At 35.2% G+C, this 15,513-nt stretch overlaps 1 protein-coding gene across 1 annotated transcript; it reads left to right on the top strand.

Annotated features, from left to right (window-relative positions):
- The first annotated feature begins 831 nt into the window (after positions 1 to 831).
- Positions 832 to 2,493, top strand: LOC143608935 (putative Peroxidase 48). The gene is made up of 4 exons (XM_077083829.1): positions 832 to 1,059; positions 1,471 to 1,659; positions 1,739 to 1,901; positions 2,006 to 2,493. Exons 1-4 carry the CDS (start codon positions 832 to 834, stop codon positions 2,491 to 2,493), a joined length of 1,068 nt encoding a protein of 355 aa, XP_076939944.1.
- Positions 2,494 to 15,513: the final 13,020 nt, after the last annotated feature.

Genomic DNA, 15,513 nt, shown 5'->3' with positions numbered 1-15,513 from the left:
TTTGCAGGTTTCGGGTGCACCCTTTAGTTTATTAAAATATCCATTGGGCATCCCCTACCCAAAATCCGTCGGGTGGTAATTTTTAACTATTTATTACGTTTAGAAATAGCATGGAATGATTGGAATTATTGGATTTGGGAAGACAAGTAAACATGCATATATTACCGGGTAATTAGACTAAGAAATGGGTATGCTACCAAATCACATACATGCGAACAATTTCAAAGGTAATTCCATACTGATTACCCGATTTACACTTGTCCCGGATATTTCGAATATTCCTATCGGTCCATATTTCATTGTTACCCCTAATAGCGTGGCCGTATCTAGCTGAAACAAAAATGATAAAATACCGATGTTATATCAATCCAATATAACTCATTTTATATATAGTTCATCATTAATAATCGATAATAAAATTAACGTTTAGGAATTTATAAAATTTCGCATATTACAGAAAATCGATCTACTAATCTTTGATCACACTTTAAACACAATAGGTATTATCTGACGGACGCAAGGCCACTAAAATATTAACCAACATAACATACCACCAGTATGATAATTATCATAACAGTTACTATCCAAATCTAAAACTAATTAAAAAATTACAAAAATACCCACTGTATTCAAAAGTGATTGCATTTGTTGTACAAAGAAGCTGGGGGTATTACAGTAATGTCACCGCTAAACAAATTCTGTTAGAATCCATAAACACCCAACTTGTTCTCTCGATTACTTTCCCGCTCATTTTCTGGACCGACTGCGTAAAACCACCAGTCACTTCATCTTCTTCACCGTAACCGTAGCTAGGGTTTGCCTATTACAGCCATGAAACACGACGGCGGCGAAACCTATCTTCTTCTTCTTCTAATCGGATACTGTCTTCTCATGACTTCGATTGCTTCTTCCGATTCAACGCTCGAGTACGACTATTACAGAGAATCATGTCCTCAAGCGTCACAAATCATCCGATCAACGCTTCGCCGGATCTACGACCGGAATTCCACTGTTGTTCCGGCAATCCTTCGCTTAGTTTTCCACGATTGTTTTATACAGGTCTAGTTATGATGCGCTAGTAATCAATCTCGTTTCATATAACTGTTTCTGTTTATTAACTTAACTATCGTGTTTAATTTGTTATCTTTTGATGTGAATAGGAATTTGATTGAGTAGTTAGTTGTTGATTAGTAATTTGTACTGTTATTAATACATATTAAAATCACTGAGCTAGGGTTTGGTGCTAGCTAGTAGTATTTTAATTACATCATATTCATTGGTTGAAAGTGGAAAATTTAACAGAAACTGTTGTATGTAATACAGTTATTCTTGAGGCAGAGGAGGTATAATTAATATATGTTTCTATATGTATAAAACTGTACAACACTTACATAATTACATTCATATACATGTAGCACTGTAAGTTGTAACACTTAAGCTATTAGTGAATTTCAAAATTATATGATGTAGGGATGTGATGCATCGGTGCTTTTGGATCGTACTGTCTTTATGGGGAGTGAGAAGGACACACTACCAAATCAGTCTTTGAGAGGATTTGATCACATTGACGTCATGAAGACCGAATTGGAAAATGCCTGCCCCGGTGTGGTTTCTTGTGCTGATCTTCTTGTGGTTGCTGCTCGCGAGAGTGTCGTTTTGGTATCCATTTTATTCTTGTTTCTTCGGTATCTGAGAGTACATAGCTTTAAAGTAATAATGTATTGATTATTGTTTATAGGCTGGTGGACCATTTTACCCTGTACACACTGGTAGGAAAGACAGTGATCACTCTTACCCTGAAATTTCGTATGAGCTTCCTAGCCCCTTAGATGATCATTCTACAACTGCTGCTAGATTTGCTTCGAGAGGCTTTAGTCAAAAGGAAACAGTCACTCTTTTAGGTATGGAACTAATGAACTATGAACCAATCATATGCATATGCTTAATGTTTCTTTCAAGTTGTTCTTGAGTTATCTTGAATGATTCACTACCTGATTATCTGCAGGTGCTCACAGTACTGGAATGATTCACTGCAAGTTCTTTGAAAGACGGCTTTACAAATTTGGCGGGACTGATCAGCCCAACCCATCATTGGATCCTGAATTTGCAGAACTCTTAAGATCTGTATGCAACAACACTCAAGCCGAAAGCCAATCTGAGTCTTCATCACCATCTGCATCTCCAGCACCATCACCATCAACAAAAAGTGATCAAGAAAGATCTATGAAGATGGACAATGAAGGAACAGGATCAGGTTTTGGGACTCTTTATTACCGCGGGCTTTTGCAGGGTAAGGGGATCTTGTTTGTGGATCAACAATTACTAGCTGGTGAAGAAACTGCAAATTGGGTTAGACAATATGCATCAGATGTTTCTATGTTTCATAGAGATTTTGCTCAGGTCATGATGAAGCTGTCTAGTATCCAAGTGCTGACTGGACAAAGTGGTGAACTAAGAACTAACTGCAGAGAAGTGAGTTCATCTTTGTGGTAAGCTGCATTGCCTCTTGATCTGGTATGGTATGATGTTTCAGTTTGCTTATAACATTGTTTGTTACTTGAATCTCATTTTTATGAATTTGTCAACTAAGAAAACAACAATTTTGTTATTAGAAATAAAATAAAAGAGCCCGAGTCATAGCTTTGTCTTTGGAATTGTGAAAATATCTAAAATGCCTTAGTGTGATTAGACCATCAACAATAGGCTAAAAGAACCTTAGAGAGGCACTTATATATATTTATTTTGTTATGTTTGGAATATATCCATAACTGTTAATTCTTTTTTTTTTTGCATCAACTACGGTTTTAGATATTATGCTTCACTGACATAAAATCTACAAAATAGTGCATAAAATGTAAGAATAACACAAACATTTTGGACGGCCCTTGGCCCGATGTAGAAGAGCGACAATCCATGAGTTAGATATGATCTAATATTTGTTTGTGTACTATGCATCTAGTAGATATGAAAAAGAAAGAGTTATACATATCACTGATACAATATCAGTTTCAATTTTACACAATTCAAAAAATATGAAAAGGAAATAGTTATGGCTCTATGACTTTTGTTTCTTATGTTTTCTGCAAATATGCTTTATTCTATGCTAAATTTGGACAAAGTTAAGAGATAAACTTGGTAAAAGGTGGAAAACCTACTTTAAAAAGATGATACCGGTTAAAGAATAAAAATTGGAATATTCGATCAAAAAAGACTAAAGTGTCACTTTTATGGAATTTAAACCTTTAATTTTGTTTAACAATCTAGTAACAAATTTGATAATGCGCACTTTACGTTGCCAGCCAAGAATTTTGAACACATGTTATGAAAGAAAGAATATGAATATGGAAAACACTGAGTGTAGTGTACGAATACAAGAACGTGTATTCGTTTATAACATCTTGCTTCAGCCCCAATTTAGGGGCGGTGTTCTTACTCGATCTCATCCCAAAATTTATCTCCAGCTCAAAATTCCTTTCCGATTCTTCTTTGTTCTTCCCATATTTCGTGGTGATCGGGGAGCCTTTTCCATTGGGCCGAATCACCCGAGGCAGTGTTCCCGTCGGAGCCGAACCCACTCCAATTCCATCCCGTGACCATTCTGTCCCCCCCCCCCTTAGAAAAACAGGGAAGAAAAGAAAGCCAAACAATAAAGAAAGTCAAAACAACTTGAGTTAAATTCAATTAAGAAAACTGTTTATGTTTAAACTTTAAATAGTTAAGAATGTATAATTTCGAATTTAACTTTCTGTACAAAACATTGTTTATATTGTAAATCAAAACTTTGTTGCTTTAATTAAAACAAATTATTTTCCAGATAATAAAGAGAATTTCATATATACCATTACAAATATTAAAAATATCATATATATTCATACAAAACTAAAAATATTATACATGCCCTTACAAAGCTATTAATATATCATATATACTCAATTTATTAAAAAATATTAAAAATGATCATATTACCGTGGCTCGATTAGATGCGATAAAAGGTTTACAATGGAGACCATTCGATTTGATAAAACTTCGAAGGGTTTGCATTTTTGAAGAAGTAACGATAGACGATTTGGTTGTCGTCAAATATAAGAAATGTTGATTAAAACTAAAATAATAACATAGGGTATAAACACACTATGTAATAGAAACGAATAGAATAGTCTATTCATTAAAAATGAGCATACATTAAAGTTTTAATTTTTGAAAAATAACGGTAAAATGGTGATTTATTAAATTTTTCTTAATAAACGGGAATATATTGTATATATGATACTTTAACTATTTTATAAGGGCATATATGATATTTATTTATTTTTTATAAGAGCATATATGATATTTAAGTTTTGTTTAGGTATATATAATATTTGTAAGAATATATATGAAATTAATTCAATGAAAATCTCTGTTTATAATCCAAATAAGTTTCACACATAAATACATCTTTGAATGACTTTCTAAAAGTTTTATAAAAACAGTAAAATCAATGAGCTGGTGGTGAAGTGATAAGAAAGAGAACTAATGTTCCAAGTGACCCAAACTTGATTCATGCCTTCTTTCGGTGGCACCTTGTGCTGACGAGAAACTAGGCGAATAGGTGACGGTTGCAGTTCGATCCATGAATTGAGCGGGTTTTACCTAACCGCACTATCTTCCTTCGGCGAGAGTATAGGCGTTAGGCTTAGGGGGGGGCTATCCCCGGTTTGGAGGCGAGTGCATCCCTCGCCACATTACCTGGTGCCAACGCTCTCACCTAAGGCCTACGCCCGTAAACGCTCGCTCGAAGGCATGACAGTGCGATGAGATAAACCCGCTTAGTTCAACGATCCAACTAATGAATGTCACATAATCGCCTAGTTACCCATTATCATCTGACATCGCCAAAACTAAATAGGCATGAATCAAACTTATAGATTATATAAAACACCAAATCTCTTTCTTACTAGTCTAGCACAACTCAATGGCATATTTTAAGGTTATTACTTCCGTTTGGTTCAAAGAATACACATGAATTAAAATTGAAAATATTTCCACCACTAACCGTGTTTGGAACATGTCACGAATAAGTTTGGTGCCTTTAATCATTAAACCATGAGCAATTTATTGAGGACTTGAGGGAGGTTGCTATGGTCACATCACATGCTCTACTATTTCAGCACTGTACTCAAATCTGGACAGGTTGAAGCCAGTACTCAAATCGGGATTGTGGGTCTTGAATTTAAAAGGGCACTCATCCGAACAGGCAAACGAGAGATCGGGAGTAGGATAGATGCAGACAGATCGAAGACCATTCGTAGTGAGTGTTTCCCCGCTTGTAAAATGTCCCAAAATGCCTAGGAACTCCGCTCCTAGGGCGTTTTGGGTAGGAGAGATTTGGGCTCAAACATCGTGTACACAACGGGGGTGGGGGAGACTATGCCTTCACATTTTTTTTTATTTATATTAAAAAAATAAAAAATGTAATATTTGTGTAATGATTGAAAGAGAGTTATGAGACTTTTAACATTACATCACTTTTTGCAAAACGCATACCCACTGGAATGCTACGTGTCACAAAACACCTAAGAGTAAAACTCTATCAGTACACATAGTCTAAGTTGATCCGAACCTAAAACAATAAATGTGAGTAAATGTATAAAGTGGTGGTTGTATTCATTTAATTTGTCCCCATAAAAGAAAGAGAAATCATGTTATATGAGGAACACAAGTGGAGCATTAAATGCATTGCATAATAATGCTGGGATGGAACATTTTTCTTTTAACTTCATATATTAATCATCTTACCACTAAATCAAAGTAAGATCTGCTTGAGATGAACCCACTAATTTCTGGTTTATCATCATATTAAATGACGTGCCTTAAGGTTACTTGCCTATCAGATGGCGCCCCAATGTTTCTTCTTTTCAGGCTATAAGAGATCTTCATGCATTATATGCATGGGTGTAGTTCGCTCCATCTTTGGATGTGGCTCTGTGTGTGTTTGGCTGAGCTTTTCTTATCTTCGGGGGTAAAAGTATGTTAGGTATTATATAGTAGAAGGACTATAGTGTAAATGTTGAATAGTTTAGGGTTATAGTTGTAATATGTTCATAGACATAAGCAGGAGTTATGAATGAGAATGGTAGCTAATGATTTGAGAGTTTTATCTCCTTCTTTTTCTGTATTCTTCTTCTTCTACAACTCTTTAGCTCAATTACCATTTTGTATCGTAACAAATGGTATCAGAGTTGTTCAATCCTTGGACACTCTGGATTTCAACCCTAATTTGGTTGATAACTCATCAATCTTTTCGATTTGGTTCAGTTTAGCCTGAAATGATTGATTGTTCGATCAGTTCGTCCTCAAATTCATTCAATTCCTTTCAGTTTTGTTTCAGTTTGTTCTAGCTTGATCAATTACTCTATCAGTTGTTTCCAATTTTAATCCGTTCAAATCATAATTCTAACCTTAATTCACAAAAGCACAAATGACGACTCAAAACCAAACCGAATTCAACGAAGCAATTGAAGTGGTGAAATCAAAATTAGAAGCAATAAAGATTCAATTGGCTCAAGATTCAACTAAGATGATGGAGATCCTCGATAATATGAAAATTAAGTTTCTGCACGGTAATAATCAATCGAATCCCAATCTAACAGGAGGATTCAATCAACAGCGCAATCTGAATCAAGAATCATGAGAACAGAGGTACAAATTGGGAAGTTTTAATCGTTTGTCAAAGATTGAATTTCCTAAATTCAATGGACATTCGTTGAAGGATGGTTATGCAAAGTTGAGTATTTCTTTTCGATCGATTTTACCTCGGAAGATATGAAGGTTAGGAAAGTTATTATCCATTTGCAAGGTATAGCCTTGCAATGGCATCAGTCCTTTGTTAAATCAAGAGGAGGCTCAGTTGAAGGTATGCCTTGGAAAGAATACAAGAGATTTATCTCTAATAGATTTGCATTAGTTAGAAATAACATAGAATATGAAGGTGGGAATGAAATTCAAGAAGTAGTTAATGGTGAGGAGATATTAGAAAAAATTGATGATATTACAGAATATGATAAGGGAGAATTAGTTAGTGGTGATAGGTCAATAAAAATGAAAATGGTATTAGCACGTTTGAAAGTGAAATTGGTTCTCTAGATCAAGATTTGAGTACTCAAGTAAAGGACCAGATCAGTCAAGAAGCAATTGGCAATCATGTGTTTGAAATCCAAGAAAAAGCTTGTATAGTGTTGAGTCAAATAAAAACAAATTTCTAGAATCATTAGATAATGAGGATTCACTGAAAAATGTAATGGTAAATGAAACATATCAAAAGCCATGTGCAGATTTATTTTGGGATGAATCTGAAAAGGGAATTGGCTTTTTAAGCCAATATTTGAATGTTGAGGAGTCATTTCATAGGGATGATTCAAATGAAAATGAAAATAGTTGGGATTATACTGTTTTTTGTGATGATATGTGTGAAAAAGATATCAAATAAAATATGTGAGGGTTATGAGGGTGTGGTTCAAGATGTATCAAGATGTATCATGTGGCACAGATGGAAATCTAAAAGGGTGTTCCTCATTGTGTCGAGAACGGGGTGCGCTAAACTGATCAAGTATGATTTAGAAGAACCGAATCAGTGGATGCTACCTGGTGCAATAAACATGGGTCAGACAAAAACAAAAATGAAGTCAAAGACTACTTGTAGGATGGTGCAGGTGAGTTTCCCATTAGATCATGTCAAAGTTGGTGAGTATGTTAAAATGAAACTACTTAATTGGAAAGATACTGGTTGGGAAATTAGTGCCAAGGAAATTTCATGTGTAAAGGACTTAAAAATGAAGGCCAGAAACTATGAGTTTGAGCAAATGAAGGAATAAAAAATGATCGATAAATTAGTTTATACAGTTCCTTCTAATGATGAAGTTATGAATGTCAAGTTTAAAGTGGTTGACCAGGAAGTACTAAAGAAAGAATCAATCCTCAGTTTGCTTCTAAATGTAACTTGTTTCACAATGATGGCAAGGGTGTATATGTGGTATAATTGGAAATCCAAGTTATGGTCAGTCAAAATTAGCTCACGAAGCAACTTACAAGATGCTAAGTGCTATTATTTTCATGGCTCTTTTTTGCACAGCTCCCAATTGCATGTTATGATGGGTTTGGAGTTTTGGTTCACTCATTCTCAATTGAATGCCTTTGCCGAAGGCTGTTGTGTGCAGCAGGCCATAGAATGGAACCAAGTAGCTGGAAATATTATCAGGCAAAGGGTCATAGATATGCTAAAGGAAAGGAGTCATTCCAAACCACTCAATGGTGGTAATGCAACTGCACCTCAAAGAGTTCTATTTGCTACCCACAAAGATCATATGTATGAGGACTACTAGTTTTGAAGTTCTATGTGTCGCAGAAGATATTTCAAGGGTCACAATTCAACTATCCAGACCGGATAAAGCACAAGAATTTTCCTTATTTGTTTTTAATAGTTTTGATTAGCATTATTTTTTTTATTTTTATTTTGAATTTTTGAGGACAAAAATCTGGTATTATATAGTAGAAGGACTATAGTGTAAATGTTGAATAGTTTAGGGTTATAGTAGTAATATGTGCATATACATAAGCAGGAGTTATGAATGAGAATGGTAGCTAATGATTTGAGAGTTTTATCTCCTTCTTCTTTTGTATTCTTCTTCTTCTACAACTCTTTAGCTCAATTACCATTTTATATCGTAACAAAGTATTTACCCCTGGTGATAAGTACAAACGATTGTATGTCTTTTTTAAGTGTCATGCGCGATAGGCTTGATCAGAGAATGGAGTCCCCGGCCCATCTTTACATTGGACCGGACTTAAGTTATGGCTTCGGGCTAAAGTTATATTTCTAGTTTATCATATCTCATTAAAAAATAAATGTTAAAATACAAAAGAGAGACAAAATAAGAAGTGCAAGAAGGATTTGTGACATTAAAAAAATCTAATAAAAAAATTCAAAAATAAAAAAATAAAAATTCACAACTCAAAATAAATTAAAAAAAAAATGTTGATACGTATCCGTTTACCAAGTTTACAATTTGCATGCATTTTAGGTTTATTTAAATTAATGCACCTCACTATTCCACATTTGCATTATTCCATGTACTAGCTAACTATTTTCATTTTGCATCATAGTAAATATTATTAAAAGTTAATTTTTGAATATTATATATATGTTTAATATTATTAGTTTATAAATATTTATAACAAAATATGTGAATATCAATACAAATAAGAGAATTACATTTTTAAATAATCAGTTATTTTAAAAATTGATAATCGTTGATTAAAAAAAAGTGATACTTGATCTTTTATATTATAGAAATATTAATTATGTTTTATTTTTTAAGTCAAAATCGGCACAAGTTCACCGACTAGATGTGATTCTGGCTGAGTCTGACCACCTTTGATCGATTCTTAGTAACTAGGCGGAGTTAAAGAAACTCCCCTTGACGACATACCTTGTAGCAAGTACTCAGGGACTACGTGACCTTGTAAACCTACTTTTACAACATTGAATTAAACTATTTGGAGTTTAATGAAAGAAGAACAAGAAAATTGAAGTAAAATTATGACTTATTCTCTATATTTCTCAAGAGTCTAACTCGCTTAACGGGTCTATTTATTTGGAGATTAGACATTTCGAATCATCTACCATCAGCTTCCCCCGTCTTTCTCAATTAAAAAAAAAAGAAGACAAAAAAGACAATGCTAAGGAAAAAGACACGATGTCGAAAATAAACAAAAAACACAATGATAAATAAAAAAAAGACGCAACAGGTCGCAAAACATAAAACAATGTCGAGCAAAATATAACACAATGTTGAGTAATATAACATAATATGAAGAAAAAAATTACACAATCAATAATGAAAATAAACAAAAAACACAATGATAAATAAAAAGACATAGTAATATTTTTTTCCTCAACAATGTGTGTATTTTGTTTTATTTTTATTTTCTTTTGACGAGGAAGACTTAGGAGACATTTTAGTATTTTTTTAGTATTTCTGTTTTTTCTTATATTTTAATTATGATTTTTTTAAATTATATTTTTAAGGGTTTTTTTATAGACCACAAATCCATCTTATTTTTGTTCCCTTTTATATAATAGCTTGAACTCATTTCAATACTATAAAGTATAAACTTTTTTCTTCCAAGTTAATGATATATTGATATTTGCATTTAATTAGAAAAAGGAACAAATTCCGGCCTTAATATTTAAATCATTGTTATAACAATTAACAATAAAGATCCTGTTCATGTTAAAAAAAGGGAAATATTCAAAATAAATAAATAAAACTAGGAATATTAGCCTCATATAATCCCAACTATTGTCCATTGACAAATATAAGGACCAACTATCGAAATGACAAAATATAATCCCAACTACGCATGTGGGTGGAAAATTAACGGGAAATTAACCATCCGTCAGTTTTTGTGACGTGGCTGCTGAGTTGTCACGTAGTTGGCTGACGGGGCTGCTGACTGGTATATTAATTAAAAAAACACACATATAAAATTAAAACCACGTGGGATCGTTATTCTCATTGGATATCCTCATCGGAAACCCTGCAACACCTCCGACCATCGTCGGCCGGCCGTCTGCACCAACACCGGCCGCTCACCTGCAACAAGACCACGACTACTAGACGTCGGGAGGAAAGAACGGTGACGTCATAGATGCGTTCGTCAGGAGAAGATTATAGACGACAACGGGAATCGCTGAGAGATATGAGAAAATACGTTTTCAACTTCAATTCCAGTTTTCATTTCAGATTCATACATTTTTAATCGAAATTAGCAAAAACACTACTAAATTTATTTCTGATTTGTTAATTTAATAAACGAATCGAGAGAATGGATTATGTTGAAATTCTTTCATGGTGTGGTGGTATTGTTGATGAAGAAGCAATACACTGGGGGTGTACAGTGGTGTTATTGCAGGTTTCAGGTGGCGGTGGCCGGTTTTCGTATAGATGAACGCCCAACGGTGTCCAGTCATCCTCGTTAATTTTATCTATTTTTTTAATTAATATACCAGTCAGCATCCTCGTCAGCATCCCCGTCAGTAGCCTAGTCAGCCAATTACGTGACAACTCAGCAGCCACATCACAAAAACTAACGGAAGGTTAACTTCCCGTTAATTTTCCACCCACATGCGTAGTTGGGATTATATTTTGCCATTTCGATAGTTGGTCCTTATATTTGCCAATGGGCCATAGTTGGGATTATATGAAGCCAATATTCCATAAAAATATCGTCGTAGCATATTTTTCATGAGATTAGTGGTGAATCGAGAGAGCAAAGGTCAAGCAGGTTCATTAATCCCCAGTGTGTCAAGTTTGACGTGAAGGACTTGTGTATAACAAATGAGTCTTTAAAAAAAAATTTAACATAGTTACTAAAGAAACACCGGCTTAATCCCACGCTAGGGTTAAATCTATGTTTTAACCGGGTTAAGATTTCGGGAATAATTTCTGGCCGAACGAATATAAATAAGATACGAACCTGCAAAATGAACTACGGTGAGCTTCTTACGAGAAGGACAAGATGTGGGTCAGTCACACACCCTGACTAAAGGCGGAACATGCCGAGGAGTAACGTATTTATCGGACAGTAGCTTAAAAGACACTAATTAAAGCGATGGTAATTATTTAATTCATTAATATTAGAACGAATACACAATTACAACAAGTGAGATCAATTATATTTAATACACTTATATTTTTGAGTAAATATCCTAAGGTCAAACCAATGTATTCGATCTTAAACAAAATCAACTACTCGTACCCGTAGCACTTATAAAAATAGAGTTTGTCAACATGAATGTTGGTAGAAAAACATTAGTTTAAGTTCTTATATATATATATATATATATATATATATATATATATATATATATATATAAAGAGATAGTTTTCTAGGAAGAATAAGAATAGATCTAGGCCCTTAGATTTAGGATCTAATGGTTGATATTAGTAGTTTTCAAAATACCAAATAGTTTTCTAGGATTTAGGATTTAGTCTACATAGTTTCCTAGATATGCTCAAATAGTTTCTTAACTTCAAATTTTATGCCCTTCTTACCATTCCTATGAAATTATTTATTTTTATTTGAACCCTCCTATATATATATATATATATATATGTATATATATATATATATATATATATATATATGGTGAGGATTCTAAGAGAACTTTTTAAAAATTGAGAACTTTTGAGAACCATTTTGGGTCACAAAAAAACCCCTTAAAAATTATAAAACGAAGAAAAACAAAAATTTTAAAAAAGTAAAAAAATCAAGAACTTTTATTTTTCATTCTGGTTTCATTAAAAAAACCTAATTATACACATATGTGTATTTTTATTTAATAATACACATATGTATATTAACATCTATCTTAATTGTACATATGTGTATAAAGAATAACATGTATAAAATTAAAAAAATACATATTATACATGTATGTATAATTTTGCTAACCTGATTTTTTTTTATTTTTTTATGAAACCGGGATAAAAGATAAATTTTTTTGGTTTCTTTACTTTTTTTTATTTTTGTGTTTTTTAATTTTATAATTTTTTTTATTTTTCTTAAAAAGAGCTTTTTTTGTGGTTCAAATTTTTTCTCCAAATTCTCATTTCAAAATGGTTCTCACATTATTCCACACACACACACACACATATGAAGAAACACTGATCTAAATCGTGTTAGGATCGGATCTATATTTCCACCGAATAAAGGTTAGGAAGTGAACCAAGGTCAAATAGAATCAAGAACCAAGCCAAATCCGGATTTATGCCTCTAAAACAAATCACTGTGAGTCTCGATACGGGAAGGACAAGATGGGGGAATCTTTCCGTAACCACCATCCAGCGAGAGAATAAGTACCGTTCTTAAGAGAGAAGAAGTACAAAGTTATGGACGCAATGATGTGATTGTGAATGAATACGTTATGATGATGAAGGTATTTACAGCCGAGGGTGGAGGGAATGCGATTGGTGGAGTTGTCTCTATCTTGGAGGAAGCTTCCCCTTACCTGAATTGACACGCGGCTCCTTTTGATAGGAGATGACAGCTAGCCATGTGTAGGGTTGTTACAAAATACCTAGCTGGCCGCTCTTGATTGGTTATGCCATCGCGCGCTCTTCCTTTGGGAGGTAAACGTCATTGTCAGGCAATATTTTTGCCAACCTTCTAGAAGGGCATTTGTTGTAACTGCCTTCTTTAATACATGTGAAGTCCTTTATTGTTTCTTTCTTGTGCTGGAAGTTTCCGCGACCCTTAAAAGCGGTGTCTGGACTTTCGTTCCTTTATGAGGCTCCCGTAGATATTATGAATGAGTCGTGGGTGTCTCTCGCAAGTATTTTGAAAGATTTGCAGGTATTTCCTGCGGGTACTGTGAATGGCCCGCGGGTACTGTTAATGATCCGCGGGTATCTTCACTTGGTTTTTTGGATCTTTCTACTACCCTACCTCTATAAGTCCCCCAGTCAATTGTTTCTTCCGCGGTATATTTCTGTGGATGTAATATTGGACTTGAGTTTTTTCGAACTAGATTGCTTTGTTGATGTATTTTTTTCGAAGTTCTAAGATAAGCTTTGGAGGTAGATATGACGGGTCTGGAGGAGTCAGTACAACGATTTGACGGTTTGCAGGGCTGACGGCTGTTTGAAAACTGTTCCCTCTCCCTTTTTCGCTTTTCCGGCCTAACGTGCAGCGTATCCATTGCATCTCCCTATCTCTCTCTTTTTGTGAATCATACAGAGTATTTATTGCGATGGGTATCAATAGGAGGCATTCGTCTGCATATCCCTTTACTTTTTCATCTTTCTCTCTTGAATCTTTGTCGAAAAACTTACCTCTCCTCCTGAACCCTAATTCTTTCACTATAGCTAACTACCACAAGTTTCTAGCCGATTATATGATAGACGAGAAGAGGAATTCTCCGTCTATGATTGTATAACGATCAATTGGAAGGAAAAGGATTTCCGTAATATCATCAATGCTTATGGTCTTGCTCCGGAATGGGAACCGAAGCTTCGTGCCCTAAGGTTTACCGCCGATAAACCTCCAAAGGGCAAGATGGCTCTGTATGCCGAAGATTTCACCACCGGGAACCTACATTTACCGATTACTAAATTCTTAGGGAATTTACTGATCGATAAACATAATTCACGTCTCCCAGATGCATCCGTTTGGTCTGATGAGGATTCAACATTTTGAGTTCTGCTGTAGGGCTCACAACATCGTTCCTACTATGGAGAAGTTTTCTTTATTTACAAGATGGGTGGCCGTGGTGGGTGGTTTAATTGTTCATCTACTGGGAAGGGGTTAATAGGGAAGGAACCACCCTGGAGTGCGTATGAATGACAGACCAAGTTTTTATGGATCCGCGAGGACATTATCCTATCCCCATGGTCCGCCCCTGTATGAGATGTTGCTAGACTTGACCTTCGCTACATATATGGACCAGCTGTGGTATATTAATTTGACCCGCACGCCTACTCTGATGCGTGCTATAAGTGAAGCTTCCTTAGTGCGTGCAGAAATGAGCCGCATGTGGCCATTTCCGGATCTCGAGCCTTATTATCGAAGGCTTGATGGATGTAAGTAATACCCCCGTACTTTATGATTTCTTGTTTTTTGTCTAACTCTTTTATTTTGTTTCCTTTTCCCCCTTGTTAGCTGATGGAACGATTTTCGTTACCCTTGTGGACGCTGCCCCAGGTTGCATGAAGCGTCGTCTGCGTGACCCAAAGGTGCTCCCTATACTTGATAGGAAACGCAACCGTTTCTTGTTCCCCAAAACCATCTGCCTAGAGCTTGTGGTCTCTAAGGCAATGTATGCTGTAGGTGATGATATTTTGAACCCTCGCCCTTTGACCGCCCTTACTTTTGATGGGGGTGGTTGTACTACTCTCGTCCAGCGAGGAGTCATCACCCCGCTGAGAATGGAATTTCATTAATGCTACTGACTTTATGGGAGTTGTACGTGCTATTGCAGATTTGAGCCGCAAAAGGAAGCAGCGACCAACTACCAATGATGATGCGGGTGGGAGCCATGTCAACCCCGATGTTATCAATCCTGATGAGGGACATGACCCTTCCAAAACTTTTGATCTTGAGGGTGGGAGCCAAGTGGAGCAAGAACCTACTCTTCAAGTAAAAGACCTATGAAGGCTCCTGCTCCCAATAAAGCTAAGAAGACCAGCCTTATCGACCTGATCCAAAACGTTACTGCCAAAACTGCTCAAGGTATATACTTAATGGTTTCTTTGTGTATCTGTTGTCTTTTAACTAATCTTTGTTTATATCTTTTATTCATGTTAGACTCTGCTCGGATGGCTTCCAAGACAGTCATTATTCGTGTCTGCCGAAAGCCACCCAAAATGTTGACTTTCCCTTGGGAAGGGAAAATCCATTGAACATAATGTTGAGCGGGTGTCCCAGTTTGATCTGCACGAACAAGACACGGACATGCCTCATTCTCCTATCCAT

This window comes from Bidens hawaiensis, unplaced genomic scaffold, assembly GCF_021521415.1.
Source record: "Bidens hawaiensis isolate Kalapana, Puna unplaced genomic scaffold, B.hawaiensis_p1.1 tig00419462_1, whole genome shotgun sequence".
Taxonomy (NCBI): Eukaryota; Viridiplantae; Streptophyta; class Magnoliopsida; order Asterales; family Asteraceae; genus Bidens; species Bidens hawaiensis.
This window is presented reverse-complemented; position numbering and strand designations above follow the sequence as displayed.

Coding starts and splice junctions, on each gene's coding strand:
- LOC143608935 (XM_077083829.1), top strand. CDS start 832: ATGAAACACGACGGCGGCGAAACCTATCTTCTTCTTCTTCTAATCGGA. Junction 1,060..1,470: donor TCCACGATTGTTTTATACAG/GTCTAGTTATGA, acceptor TATATGATGTAG/GGATGTGATGCATCGGTGCT. Junction 1,902..2,005: donor GGAAACAGTCACTCTTTTAG/GTATGGAACTAA, acceptor GATTATCTGCAG/GTGCTCACAGTACTGGAATG.